This window comes from Calypte anna, chromosome 24 (assembly GCF_003957555.1).
Source record: "Calypte anna isolate BGI_N300 chromosome 24, bCalAnn1_v1.p, whole genome shotgun sequence".
Lineage (NCBI taxonomy): Eukaryota > Metazoa > Chordata > Aves > Apodiformes > Trochilidae > Calypte > Calypte anna.
In genome coordinates, this window is record NC_044269.1 from 4320429 (window position 1) to 4343129 (window position 22701).

Genomic DNA, 22701 nt, shown 5'->3' on the forward strand with positions numbered 1-22701 from the left:
TATAAACAGCCCTTCCTCCCAAACCTGGTTAGACAAGAATGTTCCTGGGTGTGGACTGCCTTGTATAATTAACTGCACAGCTGTAGCTTCTGATCCCTCCTAACGTCTTCCCTTCTCCCTGCGTCTACCTGGCATAATCCAGGAGTTCTCCTCCTCCTCTTCCTCCTCCTCCTCCTCCTCCTCTTCCTCCTCCTCCTCCTCCTTGCAGGAGCTCCGGGCGCGTCACTTGGGCAGCAACTTTTCTGCATTCCATCGTCATTCCTTGCTGAGACAAGGAGTGGGCAGACATTCCCTGTTTGCAGGGGGCTGAGAGACAGGACCCGGGGGAAGGACAACCAACTCCTTTGGACGATGGAAACGGTGACTGCGGCGAGGACGAACGGCACCGCCGGGAAGGCAGAGGATGTGAAGAGTCCATCTGCCCCCAAAAAGGAAGAAGAAGCGAAGAAAACCACAAGCCCTGGGGGTGGCGAGAAGGAACCTATGAAGGGCAGTGGTAGTGCTGCTTTGGAAACAGGGCAAATCAAGAGCTCCCTCTTCTCTGGCAGCGACTGGAAGAGGCCCATCATTCAGTTTGTGGAGTCGTCGGATGAGAAGAGGTCGACCTACTTCAGCATGGACTCAGCAGATTCCAAGAAGATGCAATATCCCAGTGGACAGCTAGGAGAGATGAGGAGACCACCTCTCTCCTTTGCAGAGAAAGGGGATCTCAGGAAGTCCCTCTTCTCCTTGGATTCCAAAAAGAGCTTCCTGCCAAGTGAAGGGGAAGGGAGAAAGTCCTTGTTCTCCGGAGGGCAGATGGGGGACCTGAAGAAAAGTTCCCTCCCTATGGTGGAGACAGGGGACCTGAGAAGACCCAACTTCAATAAGCCTGACAGAGCAGCTGGGTCACGGCCCAGGGTGAAGCTGGAGGATGTTCTGTGTGATTCCTGCATCGATAACAAGCAGAAGGCTGTGAAGTCCTGCTTGGTGTGCCAGGCTTCCTTCTGTGAGCTGCACCTCAAGCCCCATCTGGAGGGAGCAGCTTTCCGAGATCATCAGCTCCTGGATCCCATCAGGGACTTTGAAGCTAGAAAATGTCCTGTGCATGGGAAGACCATGGAGCTGTTCTGTCAGACAGACCAGATGTGCATCTGCTACCTCTGCATGTTCCAGGAGCACAAGAACCACAGCACAGTGACAGTGGAGATTGAGAAAGCAGGAAAAGAGGTAATGTTCTGTTGATTGTATATTCCCACTCTTTCCAGGGGACCTCAGCACAATTACTTTGCTTTTGCTCTCCAGCCTAGAGTACCTCCTAAATTACATGCAGTGTAATTCTGAGATGCAGGGGTGGTGGATGGGAAGTATTTAGCTGGGAACTGACACTGCCTGGGTTCTGCTGGAATGGCCTTGCTGTTCTCCCAATGCCTGATTCCAGGAGCATAAGCTCTGGTGTTGTGTAGCAGACTGGGCTGGGGGTTGGTGGGTTTGTGGCCAACCTGGTTTCCACCCCTGGTTGTACCATGGACTTACAGTAGAAGCTGAATCAAAGCTCCACATGCTAATTTTTTAAAAAATGGCTCAAGTTTTGACAGTGTTTGTAGTGTTACCCACAGCCAGAAAGGTGGAGCAGTGCTCAAGTCCAGGACCTCCAGAATACAGGCTGTCAGATCATTGGCTGCTCGAGTTACTGGTGGCTGCTAGGTTACTGCTGAAAATTGCCATCTCAGCTACTCTGAGTGAGATTGTGCTTTTTTGTTTTGCTTTTCTGACACAATAGTGTCTAGCCACACCTAAGGGGAGAGTCTTTTGAAGCTTAGGTGGGAAAAAACCTGGTGCAAAGACACAAAACACTATTATTTCCTCTGACGAGTTACTACAATGGGTTTAGAGGACATCTAAGGAGATGAGGCTGGTATGTGAAACAGTGCCCACTCTAATGAATAGTATTCCACCTTTCTTTGCTTAAAGTCTCATGCTGTTTGTCTTCTGGGTGGATGTACAATGATCCCACCAGCTCCAGGAAAGCTCAGGGTCTCAGCATATTCAGTGCTGAATCCTCCAGAGAAGAGCAAGTCCCAGCCTAGAGACCTTCTGAACTAGGCAGGCAGTACAGAAGTGATCACAGAAAGGAGAAGCATGACATGGAAATGTAATCCACTTTGCCTATGGTCACACAGACAGCCAGGGCAGAAACTGAAAGAAACTGATCTGCTCCATCAGTGCTCAGATGTGGTGAACAGGAAAATCAAAGTACCCACTGCTGGAAGTTCTTGAGTCAGCCTTAACTTGGAAGAAGAGCTGAACTCTCTTCTAAGGTGCTAAGAATTTTCTCTCAGAAGGCTGAAAGAGCACCTTATCTAGAGTTTCTGTCTTCTGTGCAATTTTTTTAGTCTTTTCTGGCAGTGTCACTTCCAACTTGTAGCCTTGCTGAAACCAGACAGGGTTTCTTCCATGTCTCAGCCAGTCAGACTTAAGGGAATTCCTGCAGGGCTTGCTAGCCTGCTGTTTGTTTCATAATTGCTTGTTCTTGTGTTTTTGATCTCAGCTCTGAAAACAGCATATGCCTAACTCTCATAAAACTGTGTCTAGTGTCTGTCCAATTCACTGCAGCCATTTCTCCTGTAAAGAAGTTAACTGTTGCTCCCCAGGGAACCAAAGCTGCCCAGAGACTTCTTCCTATGGTTAGATAGATCTAGAACACCTTGCTTTTAAAAAGACAACCATAGCTGGGCAAATAAAACTTTACCTATGATTTAAATAATGTTTGGTTTCTTTTCAGAGTCCTGGGGTCTCTCCTGTTAGCTCCAGGCTTTAGTTCCTCTACTTTTCTTTGCTGTTTCTGTTGCTGCTAAGCCTAAAGGATTTAGGGCTTTATCAATATGAATCATACACATGTGCAAGTTTCTCCTGACAACAAGTTTTGATCGTGTTGTAACTTGACACAGACAAAAAACAATTCTGAGTTCACTCAGACAAAACACAATTAACAGGGTACCTGCTGCTTACAAATGTTTATTCCTAGCCCTGATTTATTCACCATCGGTGGAGCCTTAGCAAGAACCACAAAGAGGAATGAACTTTTCCAGGTCTCTGGTGTGCACCACCTATTCTTTTCAAGTCTTGCAAATCAGCTAAGTTGGAATATGACCACAGATTCCATGAGTGGCAAAGTGTGGCTGGTGTTGCTGGCCTTTGTGGGAAGAATAAGCAAAAAATCTGTACAAGGTCAACCCCATCCTTGCCCTATTTTCACAGCTTGGCATCCAAGGAGCTCCAGGGTATCTTTACTGCCACTAAATTTGTTAAGTTTGCCATTAAACTGGTGACCAGAATACAGCAGTATCCAAAAAGACACTTTCATAAGAAACAATTGGTTAACCTGCAAATATTTCCCAATCTCTGGCTGTACTGTGGCTCCAAACCTAGAGAGGATTCCAGCAGAACTTGGGGGGGTTCTGTGCTTTGATGCTCTGAACTCTGTCAGTGATTTCGTGGCACAAAACTGTCACATAACAAGGTGTAATATGCTTGGTTTAAGTACATCTACTCTTTTAGTATTGCAAAATGAATGCAGGTTACAGTCTGTTGCCTGAGTTCATCTTTGCTCTAGACCTGTAGGAACGAGAGGTGCTGTGCTTCAGTGTTGGGAAAGCAAGGGCTAGCTTAAGGTCCTTCTGTAGGATTAGGTAATTCTGCTTGCTGCACAATGCAGCCAAGAGTCAGAAGAGCTGGAGAGGAATGCAAACAAGCCAGTCCCCAGACACCTACTAGTTAGAGCACTTAGACAAGCAGTGGAAAGCCTGAGAGTTGTCTGTGAGACAGAGGGAGAACCCAGCAGCATCTTCCACTTCCCTGGGGTCAGAGTGTGCTGCTCCCACCTGGTGTCAGGGCTCAGACAAGAGTGAAAGGCACAGAGCGTCAGACAGAGGCAATTTGCCAGAAGACAGAGACATTTTCCTGAGTTTTCAGCCAGTGGTATTTGCATATTTACCCGTCAAACCCTTAATGTCTTCCCCAAACCCACTTTGCATTAGCTTCCTGCTACAGACTGAAAGGAAAAGCAACAACCTCATCAGAATCAGTGCAAGAAAGAACCAAGAAAAGGTCGTGAGGCTGGGTGGTACCCACTCACAAGTGAGCATTGGCCATAGCAGTTTGTGCACACCACCAAAACCCTCTGGCCAGTCTGATCTATCAGCAGTACAAAAGCTCCCTTTCAGAGAGAGGAATCTTTTATTCTTCAGAGAGAATCTTTCGTTTTGAAAGGGAATCCTACATTCTAAACCAGTTTTACAGGCCTGTTCCCTAAATGAGATAGCTTCACAAATGCCTGCCAGTCACAGAGCTGTAAATAACCTGGCATTCCTCTCCAGCACCAGCCTTAACTCATCACGTCAGGTCAGTTCTAGTGAAAAGCACTTTGATTTTTTTTGTTTCTTTAATTCTTTACCTTTAAAGAAAAGTTCACATTGTGCAGAAGGTTTGAAGAGGCAGCAGAGAACTGCTGTGCAGGAATGGGAGCTGGGTGTTCCTGGTTTCAACACAGCTACTTTTTAAAAGGGGAGACTTCACAGAGTCTGAGCTGGGCTTTGAAGTCAGCAGTCCACAGAGATGGATCCCCAGGGATTTCCATCTGATCCCTCTCTGCTTTGCTTTCACTGCCTGAATAGAGAGCAGAGAGTGCATCCTGGTGCCAATGGAAGGATTTTTGGCCCGTCACAAGGTTAGGGCATGATGTGGCTCTGAGACCTTATCTGTGGTTGCTTATCTGAACTTAAAATAGAAACTCTTTCCACAAAGGTGGTGGAGTTACCTGCAGGACACTTCCCAGCTGGAAGGCTGGGGGAGCTGATCTGCTGCACATGGTGATCTGCACTGGGGTCATCCTGCATGAAAGCCTAGACAGTGAGGGCAAAAACCAAGGGAAATTCATCACTTTGCAGGTGAGGAATTACCTTCCAAGTGCAAAGCAGAGAGCATTTCCTGCCTCAGCTCATGCAGGGACTCGTGACATTTTTGCAGGCTGCTGGCAGAGGCTCCAGAGATTGTAGCCCCCTGGCACCCACCTCTGCTTAGCCAAAGCTTAGGCAGAAAAATGTCAGGGTGAAACCAGCAGAAATAATGCCTCATCCCATCTGCTGATTTCTCAGCCAGGTCTTTTCCAATACAGGCCCTGTGCTGGGATGATTAAACACTTCATCTCCAGCTTCATTTGGCTCTTGCTCCCAGGTAATTAGCATAGCTCTGCAGGCTGGTGACAAGGGTGTTCCCCAATTCAAGGACTGGGTTCCCAGAGCATTAAGGCATGATGATGCTTGTATTGCTGCCTTGCAAAAACGAGTTGCATCACGATGCAAGACTCATAATCTCACATATCTAGGTCCTTTACAGCAAAAGGGATGGGTTCAGTTGTGGATGGTTAGGTGTACAATCTGAACTTTCACTTGGGCCTCTGTTACCTGTCCAAGTTAACTTAGACTCCACTGGGGGATCTTCTTTTAGAAGATTCTAAGTGCCAGCATTGCTCAGCTTGCTTTAGTCAAACTGAAAACTAAATCTGTATTTCCTGGATCATCTTCACTCTTACACTTATTTCTGCACTGTAGTGACTCCCCCCACAAGGTATGGAACTGCTATATTATCTTTCACTGGGACCTTCTGAACCCCAAGTCTCACCCAATGGATTTATTCTGGGTGGTCCATCACATCAGGGATTGTTGATTCTGGAAAGCCTGAGAAATATGAAGAAAGCTAGGAGAGATACTTCTTCACAGGCAATGAAGCTGGGAAGTTGGCTGCCCCTAGTACCCCAAACCACCCTGTTGTAAATGGAACACAGGATAGTTGTGAACAGCTAAAACAATCTTCCAGCCAGCCTCAGCTCAAACAGGGCTTTAAAAACCTCATGAAATCACCTCTGCTGTACATTGAACCCCATGAGCCCTGTACATTGTGGTCCATCTGCAGAGCACTTCTACCCCCTTGTCCCCCTGTCACCAGTTCTTTTACTATTCCACAGTCTTCCTGGACAATTTTTTTCTATGCCAAGATTAGTTTTAGTGGTTGTACTATTATGCTTCCCTTCACCTCCCTTGCCTTTGCTGGTGTTTCCTCCTGCCCTCAGTCTGGGCATTTTAACCCAAGCTGAACCTGGATGACTGTGGTCTGGGATTTGCATTTGGGCTATTGGAACTCTCTCTCTAATTTCCATTTGCAAATCATAACTCTCACTCTAAATAGTAGTGTGGGTCTGCTCTTAAATAGTTGTTACATCCCATCCCAGAGGCACCCAAACTTCTTTTCTGGGTGAACTGCAACAAGCTGTTAATAGTTAGCTATCACTTTTGAGCAAGCTGTAGTTTGCACAGTTCCTTTGAGAGTCATCTTAATTAAAAAGTACTAAAAAACTATACTGTTATCACAACCACTCATCCATCACCTTATATTTTCTTCATGGTACTTTTCAAACCCCTTGTGTTTGAGAGAGTCTGCATGGCTGTGAAAGGTCTGCTCTGACCCCCAAAATCCCTTTAATCCCTCTCATTCACATTCTTGTCATATGAATGTGATAAGGAGGGAAACAAGACCTCCCCTTGCTTAGGAGATGAGCTTTTTACTTTGCTGACAATCAATGCCATCTGGATGTAGCTCTGTGGCTCAAAGGGACAGCCTGCATCATGGTGTCATTTCTCACACTGGTTACTGCAGTGGGAGGGATGTCTGGATCTGAATTGCTTTCATCTCACTGCATTTCCTTGCTATGCAAAGATGGTTGCACACCTTTGCATCTTGATGCAGAGAACATCTCACAGTGCACATGAGAATGGAAACAAGCATGCATTCCACTGTCCTGAAAATGTGAAAACTATAGGATGGAGCCCATGCTTGTCCTCTCTTGATCAGTAGTAGAGAAAATTTTCTCATCCTCCTGTCCATAGGGTTTCCTGATGTTCCTGTACCACAAAACCCTTCCATGCCTGCTCTGAACCCCTGTGGAATGCTCATGACTGCATTCAGTTGCCTACTGAAAGCTGTCAGGAAAATCTTCAGAGGGCTGAAACTCTGAACTCTCAGCAAGGACAATGACACTGACCATGTGAGGATGTAGCCCTTCAGGCACTGAGACACTTTTGACTACACCTGACTTTTTTATTCCCCCTTTCTTCTGTTTTATAAGGCAATGCAGCTAGCAAATTATTTTCCCTCTGTAGCTAGAGAACTTCTAAACAGGAACAGGCAGAGGCTGTCATGTGCAGCTGTGTTTGATTCAGCCTCAAGAGGATGTTCAGACATGACAGTGACTGGCACCAAGACAAGAGCCCTGATGGGCTGAGTTCCTTGGGCTGAGCTGGCTGAAAATTTGTTGCCTGCTCTCCATTGTGGGAGGCTGTTTTCTACTCCTTGAACAGAGAACTGAAAACTTTCAAACTCCCACCCCAAGGGCAAACACGATCACAAGAGAAGACCAAGTTTTTGTGTGTTCTGTTGTTTCTTGGATGGACAGCAAAACAGTGGGAACTACACCCTGTGTTTTGACAGCAGGGAGCCCTCGCAGTCTTAGTTGCTGTGGGAGTGGATTTATCTACCCCTCATCTCCCCTGCCTCTAATTGTTGGCCTAAACATAAGTGCTTTTGAGTAATACAGCCATTTGGCAAAGGATCCCAGATGAACAGCAGGTTTGCAGAACTTCTCTAATGCGACACAGCTCAGCTGTGTTATCCAGCTAACTTCTGCCAACTGCATCCTTTCTAAACAGCTCTGGGCACAAGTGTCCCATAGCCAGATTGCCTGTAGTTATGGTTGTGTTGTGACCAACCCGTGCACACATGAAACACAGAAAGATCTTGAAATGAGTAAGCAAAGGTTTTGTCATGAATACGAATGACCCAGGGAGGGGTTGCCCGGAATTAACGGCGCATGGCATTCCCAAAGAGCCAGGTCCTGCTCTGTTGCAGAGACAAGGCATACCCACCAACCAACATGTCACACCAACCAACATGTCACACCAGTGCATGGCTGCCCAGCCCTCCAGCCTTGCATGGAATTGTCTGCTCTGAGCTTCTCTGGGAAGCCAGTGCAAAACAAAACGCAAATGAATCCCAGCGAAGCTGCTGAGCTAAGCCAAGCATGGCTGACTACACCTTCTCCCTCCTCCTTTTGTGATTTTTTCCAAGCATTCCCCAGCTTCATCAAAACATGAAAGCTCTCAATTCAGAGCAAATTAATCCACAATCCTGTCTAAACAGAATTCCTGCCAGAGGCATCGTCCTCTTGTTGCAACACTCGTCAAACGTCATTCCGTAATTAGATGAAAACTGTTATTGCTGCAGAGGCACACCCTGGGATGGGCCCTTCACTGCATACACAGCTGAATTTTGAAACAGGCCTCTTCCCCCTCCAGCTAATGACTCTAATGTGATTAAAAGCAGCCCCATGACAGTAGGCCAGTAGGTGGGTGCTTCTGCTGCTGTCTTTGCTGAGAGAGCTGAAATCTCTTGACCCAAGCCAGAAGTTCTGGGATCTTTTCCAGTCTCAGCACATGATCTCCATTTCAAGCCATGCCAGGAGCCTCTACCTCCCAGCTATTACTGTTCAGGGCCAAATGCATATATGGAGGCACAGTGCCTCTCTGATGTAGGGCACTCTCAAGCCCAGTTGATGAGACTCCCCTCTTCTCACAGGCTGAGCTTTCACTGCAGAAGGAGCAACTGCAGCTGAAGATCATTGAGGTAGAAGATGAAGTGGATAAGTGGCAGAAGGAGAGGGACCGTATCAAGGTGTGTATGGCATGTTCTTTGAAGTCCCCATCTCTGTACCTCCTGTACTTGTCAGTTTCTTTTCCATTCTCTCCCATCCCTCTCCTTTCATCAGTTTCTCTGACATCTCCTGCTCTTACTCATTCCGTTCCTTACCCGGTTCCTATCTCATCACTCTCCAAAACTCACTCGTGCCAAATCTTGGAAACAACAACTCCTTCTGAAGTTCTCTTGCAACATACCCTGCAGGAGATCAAGAAAAGGCAGCCCAGCCTTGTTACAAAACCATCCAAGCCACCTCCCTGCTTGGGATCCCTTAGAGTTCTCCAGTCAGGCTCCTTTGGAAACAAAGGTGTGCTCCTTTTTTTTCTTGCTGGACCACACACAAAAATAAACTGCACAATGACTCTGGATTGCCCAAACAGAAACAAGGCAAAAGGAACAGATGCAGTTACACCAAAAAAACATCTTAGTTTATAATCAAGCAGCTTATTTCCATACTGACACAGGGCTCCTTTACAATTCTTTCACCACACTGAAGGCTGGAATATAGTAATGATGTTATTTTTTTCATTTATACCCTAACTGAATAGAGCAGTGAAAACACTATTTGGAGACACCCCAGAAAATTTGCATAATATTAATAGGCAAAGCCATTTTTCTCCCTTTTATGTGGTACATACACATTGGCTTGACTGTTCTGCTTTTTGTCTGCTTTATTATTACTATTATTACTGTTATTATTGGAAATCTGACCTAGAAATTTTACCTCTTAATATAGTTACAGCCACAGTCCTTCTGAGGAATATTTCAGAAGGGCCTACAGGTCAGGTTTGTAAAAAGTGTTTCAGCACCTTTCATCCTTTCAAACGGTGGGAATTTGGTCCTTAAATTCTTCAGGAGCCACAACCACGATTTAGAAGGTTAAACAATGTTTTTAAATATCACCTAAGAGTGCAGTTCATGAACCGAAATAAAAGAGAGGTTCTTTGGAACTGAGCATGCCCTGGAGATTAAATGCACACAATTATTGCAAGACAAAGCATTATTTCTCCTGGCACAACTTTTCTGGAGTGAAGACTTACACACCTACACTCTCCATACTCCCATTGTACATGCTGAGAATGCCTGGACCTCTGTATCCCTCTCTGTATCCCTCTCTGTATCCCTCTCTGTATCCCTCTATTAGCAAGTGATGCCTGGAAAAATTTAATCTTTTATTTCTCCTGCATCTTTCCTGCTGCCTCCTCTTTTTTCCCCTTCCTTCCACAGAACTACACCACCAATGAGAAAGCCACAGTGGATCAGCATTTCAAAGAGCTGATCCGTGACCTGGAGAGGCAGAGGGATGAAGTGAAAGCTGCTCTGGACCAGAGGGAAAAGATTGCATCCGAAAATGTGAAAGAAATTGTGGATGAGCTGGAAGAGAGGGCAAAGCTTCTGCGGGAGGACAAGGAGAACAGGGAGCAGATCCACCAGATCAGTGATTCTGTGCTCTTCCTGCAGGTAACTGAGATCTCATTTTCCTTCCCCTTTTCCCCATGGGAATAGGGTTTGTCCCAAAGACAAATACCATGTTGATGTAGGATGCCTTAGGTTTCTCCTGTCCAATCCACGTGTATGGGAAGAATAAACCCTGACATTTGGAGCTGTCTCTGCCCTGGCAGGTGAAGAAGGAATTCAGCTCACAATCAGAATATTTGACTGCCCCCTCCATCTTCCCTTCATTGCACTTCATCCTATTTGGAGGCAGTTCCCTGGGATCAAGCCTCTGTCTCTTAGCCCCTCAGTAACCTCTCTTCCTTTTTTTCTGACAGGAATTTGGGGCTTTGATGCGGAATTATGTCCCCCCTCCATCTCTCCCAACATACAGTGTGCTGCTGGAAGGGGAGAGCATGAGCCCATCCATGGGACTCCTCAGAGATGACCTTCTAAATGTCTGCATGAGGCACGTGGAAAAGATCTGCAAGGCTGACCTGGGACGTAACTTCATAGAGAGGAACCACATGGAGAATGGTAGAGTATCTGAGCTCTTCCCCTTCCCTCCCTGAGGAAAACCTAGCTCAGGGTCAGAGGAGATGAAGTGTGATGACAGTAAGAGAAAAGTAAGCAAGAAAGAGAGAAAGTAAGCAAGGACCTAAGCAAAGCTGAAGAAACATCACCTGTAGGTGAACTCATTCTGGAAAGACTGCAGAGACATCAGGGAATTCAGTGGCTCAGTAGGTAAATTGAGAAGGCAGTGGCAGAAAGGTGGATGTAGCCACCCCACTATGGCATTTTTGAACCCCTCTTGTTGGGCTGTTTGTACAGCTGGGTTAGCAGATTTGCTGCCCTGCTATGAAATAGCATCTTACAACACTTGGTTTCAGCCACTGCTTGCCTGGCTGGAACATGAAATACCCTACAAGCACCTGTAGCTGAATATTTAGTAAGAGATTTCCCAAGTCAAAAGGTCTCCATTGTGGTGTTCAGGTTATGCTGTGACTTGAACCAGCAAAGCTCCCCAAATGGTCCCCACTTCAGGGAAGTGGAAGGATGGGTGATCTTTCTTATATTAACAGGAAGGTCATGGTCAATACCAGAGTACTGTAAGGAATCTTCTAAGTTTTAGGACCCACTTAATATTTTCCAATTATTTCTGCAGAAAGAACCTGTCTTGCATCAAGCTCACACATAAGATTGGCAGGAAAGGGCACTGGAATGAGACTCCACTTCCCAGATCTCCCAGAAACACCTTTTGTAACCTTGGGCAAGTTACTTAATCCCATTAAATGACCTCTTGAACTAAGAATAATAGGGATCAGAATTAATTGTTATCTCACCAAGCTGCTATAAGGATATAATCTATTACGAACTGGAGAACCTCAGACACCAGAACACTAAAGCTGAAGAAGCTTTAGTAACATGAGGATAAAGTACACCCTGCTGTCCAGCAGGATCATTCTCCACTGGACATGAATTAGCTGGTCAGCTACTGGTTGATAATGGTCACTCCAGAGAACCAACCTTTCAGAAAAGTCAGGATTCACATTCCAAGTGCTCACAATGCATAGCAAGAACCAGATTTTTAAACTCTCCCTACCCTAAAAGTTGTTCTACAAATGGAAGATTTCTTGTGTTCCAGCACTTAACACTGAAACAGATCTGGTCAATCTCTCAACATCCCAAGTGTTAAGATTTGCTGAGAACTTTTTTGCTATAACTTAACACAAATAGCCAATAGGCACCACAGATCCAAAAATATCATTTTTGGACATTCTTCTCTCCTTTGCTCACTGATAGATTTGCAGACTTTCCAAACTCTGGATAGCATCATGCCAAAGGGGGGTTGGATGCCTCACTACTCACAGCAAGTCTGAAAACAAGCTGAGGAGCACAAAAGCCCTTTGCATTCATGTTACCATTACTTTAGCATTTACCTTCCCTCTGCTGAGCTGGTTTTTTGCCAGTCCTGAAACAAATACATTTTACTTGGCCATTTGTAAAACCCAACAAGAATGTGTGTTCAGTTCTGGTAGCTCTGGACCAAGTCTGAGTATTCTTGATCACTCGATCACTTTGAATTGGGGTCCCCACCATGTTCCAGATGCCAGAAGTCCTCCATGGTACTTGAAATCCATGGGATTCAGGTGTCAAAACATTTCTGAGCAGGGCAACAACCTCTGCCAGAAACCTGGGCACTTTCAGAAACTTTACCAGGGATTTAATGGGCTCAGCTTGGAGTCTGCCTAATGAGAAGAAGAGTGGTAGCCACTCAGTTGGGAAATGTTATTTAAGGTGATTTTCAGAAACTTCAGAGCTCTCCATTTTTCAAACCACAGCTACACTTGAAAGAGGACACCACTCTCCATCTAGTGACTGCAAGGAAATAGCTCCACAATTACTTAATGGATTTAATTAACTCGGACTCCCCCTGAGTCATTGCAACAAATACATTCACAACAGGTTTGATCTTCTCTTGTAAAAAAAACTTCCCAGGAAGAAATACTGTATTAATGGAATGAAACCTGCTTAATAGCAGACTCCAAAGGGAATCCACTTTCCTTTAGTTGCCATAACAGGTACTTATTTAGTAGTGTGGCAAGGAGGCAAATAATCATAGACCATCCAGGGAGCTTAAATAGAACAGAAATAAATTGGAGAAATAGCATAAAAGTTTGTTCAGTTATCTAAGGATCTAAGAATGGAACTAATTAAACATGGGAACCACATTTACCCCCTTGCAGAGAACACAAGTTGTAACACTTGAGGCCTTAAGAGAAAGTATGTTTATCAGCAATTGTATGAATAGAGCATCAGTGCCTGTGGATCAATGTTGGCAAACCAAAACCAGGCTGCATAATACCTGGCAAAAGGGGAGGTTTTATCCACTTTGCATGCAGCCTGAACCAAACACCCTTGTCCAAGAGCCCTGCAACTCAGGTTTAGCATCTCTGTTTAAAAAAAAAAGGAACAAACCAACACATTGAGCCCTTCCAGCATGGACTTGAGCTTTGCAATACTTGCAGTTCAAGCTTTGCTGGTTGAAAGCCAGCTCTGTGCACCAGTAAAACAGACAAAAGAAGCCAAACCCAAACCACTGCTTTTGAAGTGGGAAACATCTTTAGCCACACAGCTGTATTTTGATAGGAAAATACCTCAACCCTCTAGTCTCCCTATGGCTTTCCAGGAGATAACATAGCTACTGAATGGTCAAATGCTTCAGCTGTCCCTCCAAGGGACCTCACTCTTTTATCCCAGGCTGAATCTCTGGACAGCTACAGGTCTGCTTTACCTCCTAGCCAAAGAATCCTCCCAAGAGAGGAATTTCAGACTCAGAGGAAATTGTTTTTAAACAATTGAGGACGCTGTAATCCCCTTCTCCCTCCTCCTGTCCCTCTCAAAACCCCTCAGCTGCCTCCCCCAGCTCACCTCCCTCCTCTGCTCCTCCAGGTGACCACCGGTTCATAATGAACAACTACGAGTGGAACCAGCCTGACAACTTGAAGAGATTTTCCATGTTCCTGTCTCCCAAAGGTACAGCACCCTACTGATGGTCAGGTTTCCTCCATATGCAGCAATAGGAAAGGAATTTCATTCATGATTTGCCCCAAGATTTGCTTTCCCTCCTATGCCCTGCTGTCCCCTGGACAAGATCTGTCCCTCTGTGCGTCTTGATGCTGGGTTTTCACCTCCAGCCTTCAAAGCTTTGAGAAGTTTTTGCTTTTTCATCTCAAAACAAGGCAGCAAAGGTTCCCAGGTCTGTGGAGGAGAGCTGGAGTGGCTGAACTCTTGAAAGAGTGAATATGGAGGACTTGAAGGTGTTACTGGGTTGAAGTTTTATTCTCTTAGTCTGACCAAGTGTGAAAGCTACACCAGGCTTGCTCTGCATTAGTGTCTTACTTTCACCAAAAAATGTACTTTTTCCCTACAGGGGAAGGATATAAGAAGTGAGGAATGTATCCTAAGAAAGCAGAAATCTGAGGTTCCTTTTTGAGCTCTGACACTGACAAGAGTCCTGGTGATTTGCTAGTGACCCGGGTGTGACATCAACACTGCAGAATGAGTCTTTGGAATGGACCACTGGTTTCAGACCCCTCAGTTTGAAGGGGCAGTTGTCAATTTCTAAATTAGTGTCAGGACCTCCAGAGTGAAAAGCAGAGATTGCTAAAAGCCTAAATAAGGCAACGCCTGGAGAAACAAACAAAAAAACAAAGAACAGAAAGGGCAGCAGAAACTAAGTCACCAAATTTCCTCTGGTCCCTAGAGAGCAAGGCCCTGCCTGGGTTTTCCAGGTGTTCCCAGCTGCTGTTCTATGAATCCTGCTGGTGCTTGGGCATCCCTCTGCTTCTCTTTGGAGGATCAGCCCCTGAAATGTGGGAGCAGGGGCTCCCTGGCTCCCAGTTGGGATCTAGAATCCCAAACTCCTGAAGGATGTGCTAAGAGCCAGGAGAGATTTGCAGGGATTTGTGCTCTTTCTTGGAGCCAGTGGGGATGCAGTCAGCTACAAAGCAGTGCCAGGGTTGTACAGCAGCCACTGCTTCCTCCAGTGCATTTCTGAATATGCAAATACTGGGCCAGTTTGTTCTGCCTGCACATCTGCATTTTCCTGAGAGCACAGACATGCTGCCTCCCAAAAGGACTCATTCTGTATTTTCTGCCAACCAAGTTACTTTCTGCAAAGAAACAAATCACACATCTTTGCTGAAATGGGGCTTGGGCAGCACTGGATTCTCCACCAGGGTGAGGGCTCAAGGATGACAGAGGGAAAGCAGCTGCTGAGCCAACACTGATGGGGACTTTGGGAACAGAATGAATCAGTAGGCAAAACAGGAGACATGACCCACTTAGCTTGCATGCTGTCCAATGAATAATGCAACAAACCCATCATCATTTAACTCTCCAGAGCTTTATATCCTCTACCAATGTGTCATGTACAAGTTCAGCATTGCCTCCAATTACATCTTTTCTGAGGAATTCCATAAAATGGGAGAAAAAAAGAAATTACAACCGTCCTTTGCATTGCATAACGTGCACAGAATCGTGGAATATGTCATGACAGTTTTGTAACACACCCTTTTTCTCACTAGGTTGGATCACTGCAAATTCTGCCTGAGGCCACAGTAGCAAGCCTGTTGGCTGCTGTAAGGAGTTCCCCAAGTTGTGCCCTGGGATAAGTGCAGTGGCCCATGCTAAGGAAGGGCTTCAATTTGAGCTGAACCTATAGTTTTTTTAAGCTATGCTTAAAATCAAGGAGCCTTCCACTGCTTTTGCTATTTAAGACAATATCACAAAGCATCTGGCTATAGGGATAACACAGGGAGGCAGAAAGGAGACATAAGGGGGTTCAAATGCTGCCTAAAAGATAGAGGAACAATCTGTTCAACTTCTTGGTGCTCCCACCTATCCTCTTCCACTGAGCTTTCTTCTCCTGATGTTGCAAACAGTTTGGCCAAAGCCAGGAGGAGGCTGGAAAGATCATCTGCTGCCCTCAGAAGTCTTTGAGAAGCAGAAGGGACTCAGCACACCTCAGAGACCTAACTGCTGAAATAGAAGCACTGCTTAAATAGAAAAGCAGTCCACAGGATGGCAGCAGAACAGCTCAAAGCATGTCTGGGAGTTTAGAGTCTCACAAAAGGGGTAACACAGCAAATAGGCTGCATCCTGGCAGGCTGTCCTAGTGAAACACATCTCTGTCTCAGTGGCTGTGGCAATGTGTGCCTGAGCACAAAATGTTCCCTTACTTGTGTCTCTGGAGCTCTAAATCCCAAACTCTGCAAGGACTGTTCTCCTTTGCAGAACAGCCATGGTGAGCAGGTAAACCTGAGTTGTTAGCACTTTAATGCAGCTAAAGACAGCTCTGTGGCAGGAAGAGCACTTTGTTCTCTACAGGAAAAATCTGGTCACCATTCCCTAGGACCCAGAGAATTCTGACCAGGCTTTCCTCTACCCTCTGCACCCAGATTTCTGGTGTGTGGCTGCTTCCAAATTGGTGGGGACTATATCATAGAGCAATGCCAGGCCCAGGCCTTTGAGCCAGCTCATCAGGAGCCGACTGCTGAACTGGATGCTCTTGTTTTACAGCCAATTTCAATCCACGATCATGGGAATTTTCCTCCTTCCAAGCGACTGAGGAAACACTTGGTACGGGTAATTCCGACTTCAGTTTGAAAGGATCTAACCCCCCGTGCCACAGCTTTCTAGCTGGCTAACCAACCTTTTCTGCTTCTCCTCCCAGCTGTCCTGTCACCTGCCAATCACTGTCTCACAGAACCATCTTTAGCTGGGTTATCAGCCCTCTCTGCACACACCCAAACCCTAGGTCTCTAAGTGCTCTGTGTGTATTGGAGGGAAAGGCATTTCTGGTCCTCCTTTGTTCAGACAGTGAAAGAAGAAGATGGAAAACATAGGTGCCAAGCTGTAAAAATCCTCAGATACCCAACCAGCTGCAGTTGACAGAAGTGGCAGCATCAGACAAGGCAGTTTGTGGAAGTTGTGGCAGAACCAGGAGTGGATTCCAAACACCTTCAGCCAGTCTCAGAATCACAAAGCTGCTCTTCTCCATCACACATAAACCTTTTACTTAGCTCACAGGTTCTCAGACAGAGCCTGCCCAAAGTTCACTGTCTGCACAGCATCCAGCACAATGGGGAGGGGGTGCTTCGAGCTAAAATCAGCAGCAAGGAGTCATGCCTTTTCTTCCTGGATCCCCACCCTCCCTTTTTCTTACCTGTATTTTCTTGTGCTGCTTCATACATGCTTAGAGAGCCCTTTCCTTGGGAGGCAGCCCACAAGCACCCAGGGCTGCTCTACCTGGGGGAGCTCTGGTGACTCAGAGCCACACCTGAGTCCTTCCTGCTTCATGTGCCACAGGCAGGGCTGTCTCCCTCTCATCATCTCTGCTCTCAGGTTGACTCTGGCGTCCAGGGCCTGACCCCAAGGAGCCCAAGAGGGGAAGCCTTGCTTTCATTTCAGTGGGCTTTGAGTAGAACCTCAAGGACCTGAAGGCAATGGAGCTCTGGCAGGGATGGAGTTCTGCCTCCAGAGGAGCTGTGAGGAGCTGCTGCTCCTCAGTCTCAAGGGAAAGGTGTAGCAAGATGAACCTCTCTTAGGGAACAGCACTTCAAGGTCCAACCAGGTGTTCCAGCAGAGACTCACGAGCAATGCTCTAAGCCTATGGCTCTCAGAGTTGACTAGCCCGGATCAGTGCTGTTGCTCCCAGAGTGACTGGCCTCTCTGCTGGCTAGCTCAGGACCGGACCAAGCCTGTGCTTCAGGACTCACCTTTTATTGGCCCCCTAATCCTGCTCCTGCACAGTTAGGGCCTGCCTTAATCAGGCACAGGTGGGCTTGACACAAGCTCATGCCACTCCCTGGGAACTAGTGGCACCTGGTTGCCTCATTACACTACAGAAAGGCTCTTCCCTTTCCTGTCTGGAGCATTGGGATCCCTTCGCACTCACACACCACCTACACTGGGACCCCCACCTGACTGCTCCCATCTCCCTTTTCTCACTAAGAAAAAAAGGGGACAAAGCTCTTTGTTCCCATCTTCCCCCCCCCCCCAAGCTGGCTGCAGGCAGTTTTACAGGCTGTGTTTTGAAATGCTTGGGCTTCCCCCCTGCAGTACCCAACACCCTGGAATAACAACCCCTCTTCTATCTTCCAGTTGGCAATGGTACTAAGCTGCCTTTTCAGTTCTCCTCCGTGGGACAGAATCCTCCTGGTGACTTCAGCAAACAGTCTGATGGGAGCCTCTTCACCAAGACCGGTACTAGGCATTTTGTTTTTCCCCCTTCCTTCTTCCCCTTTTTTAGGTGATAAGACATTTAATCCTCCTCTTATTCCTCCAGAGAAGGCCTGGAGCAGTGCTACACCTGGCCCATATCTCCTACTCTGACTGTCAAACTCTGACACAGACACGTGTTTAAATGAGCAACTTACTCTGCTGAACAAGGACAACAGGAGTTTATTACAGAGTGTTAAAAACTACTCAAAAGCTCCATCTAGTGAATAGCTGAAGGGGTTTAAAATCTTGTTTGTAAAGGTTAGACAGGAGAATTTCACAGTATTTTAAAGGTGTAGGTATTAGGGAGAAAAAAATATGGGAAATTATGTTAGGAAATTATGTTCATGGCCATGTACCCCCTAGCTTCATCACTATTTTAAAATAGCTATTGCCCTGAAAGAATAATAACCACTGAGCACAACCTTTAAAAAACGGTATCCTATAGCTGCCTGTCCTCCTTCATCTGAACCAGAATTCCCCATTCATCATCTCATAATCCCCTTTTCACTACCCATTAGCTCAAGAGCAGCAGAGGTGGAATCCAAGAGCATCAGCACCTGCCAAGAAGAGTCAGGTCTAATTAATTTGAGAGTGAGAGATGGTGGGGATTGCCTGATAGCACTGAAACTGGTGGTGATTCAGTAGTAGTATTCTTGAATCAGAACTGAGCTGGTGTGCTAGAAGGGGGTTAGGGCTTATCATGCTACCAGTGGTACTGTCATTAATTTCTGACACGAAACCCAGCCCATGGCTCTTTGCACTAATTAAATAGCCCATAGTGCTCTTTGCAAGAGTCAGAATGCTTAGTTCAGGACTTGGCCTAAATTTAATTGGACTGATTGCATTCCACTTCTCTGCCTTCCTCAGACATTTTAATTAGACAGACCTTCTTTACTCCCTTTTTCCTAACTGATTGGGTGGTGGAATAGGCATCTGTCTGATGGCTCTTGTGTCCCACCCCAGAAACGGCTGCATTTCAATGTTAAATAATGCAATACTAATTATGTGGCACTTCCAGTCCTGCTGCTCATCTTGATGCTCGCAAGGGGAGATGGGGATGGTGGCAGGGACTGGTCTGTAACAGGCTGTTTTATGTTGTCACAGCTTACCCTTCAATAGTGAGACATCAGTCTACAAAGGTGACGCCACAGACATGGAAATCCACTAAGCAGTCTGTATTGGTAAGAAATATACCCTTGGTGTGAAAGTATGTGCACAGCTTCAGCAAGACAACTGTCCCAGGGAGAGCTGAGACTTCAGAGAGTAGGGCTTGGGTCCTTTGGAGATGGGAAAGTTAAAAAAAATACCCAAAAAACCCAAAAGATAGAAACCAACAGCTTCTATTATTTTTCTGTGGTTAACTGCATCCACAGAGTCAGATTTAACATCCCCACCTCCACAGCTCTGGGTGGTAGGAATAACCAATCCTTCAAAATGTCAGTTTGAAAAGATTTTGCCCTGGTCTAAAACATGATGCCAGCTTCTAGAAACCGTACAAATGCTACAGCACACATGCTACCTGTAGTACCTTTCCTGCCTGCAGGGATATCACACACTCCTAGCAGTCTGTGACATCTCTAAGAAACAGGTTGAGAAAAAGGCACCCAAGACAAGCAAACAGAAATATCTTGCTAATTACATCCTGTAGTGGGTAGATGAAGTATCAAAGATGAGGGGTCAGGCTACAGTCACTCACTTGCAGTGTTAGCACAGAACATGTACCTGCATTCCAAGGGATAATGGTATTTTAGGTTTGTAATCTTCTCCCATGTGAGGTTACCAGTATCTCCTTTTCTCATGCATACACTTGTAGGAGCTATTTTATTTTTATGACCTATACTCACCAGATAGCTCTGAACGTAACAACTGAGTTGATAAATATAAGCATTAAAAAGTCCCAAAATAGAAATACATGCTCTGGACTGCAGTAGCTCTGCAGGTGCTTTTATGGTCTATTGGGCCAATAATCTAGCTTTTAAAATAGTCCTAAATATGAATTTAAGTAATACACATTCTAAAAGCTCTGTAAATATGAATTTTCACAAAGAACTCTACTGTTTAAGGAGGAATGTCTTTTTAACCACCCAGGGAGCTCTTCCAAATGAAGCCCCCTTCTTCCATCGCTTAATTATATTGCAAATTAAAGCCATAAAATTAAAAGAATTTCAACAAAAAGGAACACTGAGCAGGAGGTATAGGGAGCCAGCACTGATGGGTTTGCTCTCCCTGTGCTTCCAGCCTCCAGCCATGTGCTGCAGGGGAATCAAACCCAAGGCAGATCAGAGATGAAAAAACCAGAATTGTTCCTGCTGGCCTTGGTCACCACTTCATTGGTGCAAGAATATTCTAAAGATTTTGCCTTAAACAGTGCAAGCAGCTATCAGAGTCTATAACTGGCTTTTGTGTTTTGCAGTCACCCCAAGCCAACACTAAGCTTCAGGACACAACTTTGCCACATGTTGCTTATTTGTAATGGAGCAGATAAGATGAAATTCCAGGGAGAGGTCCTGATGGGAAGAGATACAGTTAGATAGTGCAGAGACAGGAAGATGACAATTAGAGGCTTTGCCCTCACTGTCCACTTAAGTTTGTGTTTACACAAGCATTTGATATAGGGCCCTACATCATGTGGAGGCACAAATAAACAATACACCATCGTGTGAGAATTTCCATGCACAGGAGTTTCAGCTTGCCAGACAGCAAAAATAAATACCAGGAGCCTCAGCTGATCACTCACATAACTGTGAGTGGCTTTAAGTGTGAAAACTCCCATGAAATCTCAGGTTAGTGAGCAATTAAAAGACACTGACAGAAGCATAAAAGGTGACATTCCTCTTCTCTCAGAAACTCCTCATCAACCCATGAGTCACAGTCTGTGATTTCAGATGATGCACAGACTCCTTTTGGCTCAGGAATGAAGTCCATGCAAAGCATGGGTGTAAATTACAGACCAACACCATTTGCATTTGATCCATCCCCCCAGCAGTGAAATGAGGTGGTGTTGCTCTGCAAGAGGATGAGGGTGTTAAGAGAGGAGGATGTTAAGAGCTGGATGGTTGAGCTGCCTAGCAGAGGGAAGTCTAGGTGGTCAGGGAAAGAGGGCAGGTCCAACTCACATGCCCCAAATTCTCCATTGCAGTCCCATTACCGCCCCTTTTACGTCAACAAAGGCAATGGAGCCACTTCCAACGAGGCACCTTGATTCCTGAAGATTTAGGGAAGAGCTGGCAGCACTTGGAGTGAAGACTCAGCTGCGGATTTTCATGGATGTACCTGCTACTATATTAACCTTACTGCTCTAATCTCTGCCAGGGAGAGGGAAGGTGCAGAAGGGAATAGCCTTTCCTAGAGGAAACCAGGACTTTTTCCAAACCATCTAATCACCTTGAAAGCTCTGCAGGCCTTAACAACATAACCCCATCCTCTGCTGTCACCTCCTTGTTCCCTCTCTGTCCCTTTGCCTCTGCAGAGCGAGCTGCTCTGCCTCTCCTGGGAAGCATGGATGCTTGGGTAGTACCCCCTCACTCTGCTAGACCAGTTGCCCCCTTCTCCTGACTGTGTTTCTATCACCATAGCTGTTAAATTCTGGTGAAGGCTTCAACCTGGCGAGGCCCAGAGGTCTTCCTGGAATGGAGAGGCCCCAGCCAGAGGGAGCAGGGACAGGCTAAAGCTCTTCCCATGCCTCTCTGCCCTGTCACTTGGCCCTGCCCCAGCCAGGGACACTCAGCTCTCACTAGAATCAGCTCCAGCACTGCCACCTCCCCAAGATCCCTGCAGACTCCCCCATCCCAGTGCTGCCACACTTCCCTGGTCAGCTCAGCTCTGCTGGCGTCCAGAAAGCTATTTGGAGCTGCTGCAGCCCTAGGCCAGCTGCTGGTGGAGGGCAGAGAGGCTTTCTATCCCATTAAAGTACCCCTCCAGCCATCTTTTCAAATTAAGAAATAAAAAGAAAATCCATCCCTCTAATATAAGATTGATTAGATGCCATAGGTGTTGGGTGTTCTTTTGTTTTGTTTGATTCATTTTTTTAACTGCTCCAAACCAAAACTGATTTATCTATTGCTGTTCAGGTAATTTTTTTTTTCCTGCAGTGGGAATTAGTACCATAGCTTTTTGCCAGGGATAATGTTTTTACTTGTCCCCTGGATAGGTGAATCACGTCAGCACCCCACCTGCAAACCAGCCAGGGCTGGTTAACCTTTCCATTATCTCACTGAGAATATTTTCCTTCCCTTTGGACAACGCTGACAAGTTGGGTCCAAAACCCTTCCCAGCTCAGCCAAGGGGAGCAGGTGGCCTCCTGTAGGACCAGAGCTTCCCACTACTGATACAAACAGCTGCAGAACAGAGAAGCCAAGACCTGACAGCTACTTTTCATGGTTTCTGCTCTGTTCAAGCACTTTTTGGAATAACTTTGCCCCACCCTTCCTACCCGCAAATGCTTGCAGCACTTTGCTGAGAGAGGTCACACCTATTGCTCCCTGAAAATTACTTTATTGCTAATGCCCCTGCAAAGATACTTGCTGCTTTTTAATCCAACACCTCAGACAGAACTTCTGAGACTGAAGTTGGTTGCTCCAGAATACTTGAAATGGCACTTATTTTTTTTTATTATTTTTTTCCCCCTTAAACAACCAGAGATGAGTGAGATAGCATGGTAGGGAAGGATGTGAAGAAAGAGAAAACTGGGGT

The 22701-nt window shown here is 46.0% G+C and overlaps 1 protein-coding gene across 1 annotated transcript; it reads left to right on the forward strand.

The window, feature by feature from the left end:
- The first annotated feature begins 296 nt into the window (after positions 1–296).
- On the forward strand, positions 297–22066 carry TRIM29 (tripartite motif containing 29). The gene is made up of 10 exons (XM_030464778.1): positions 297–728; positions 804–1209; positions 8668–8763; positions 10015–10248; positions 10560–10758; positions 13675–13758; positions 16306–16365; positions 17890–17991; positions 19114–19190; positions 21149–22066. The coding sequence occupies exons 1-10, from the start codon at positions 352–354 to the stop codon at positions 21209–21211; spliced, it is 1698 nt and encodes a 565-aa protein (XP_030320638.1). The 5' UTR covers positions 297–351; the 3' UTR covers positions 21212–22066.
- The last annotated feature ends 635 nt before the right edge of the window (positions 22067–22701 follow it).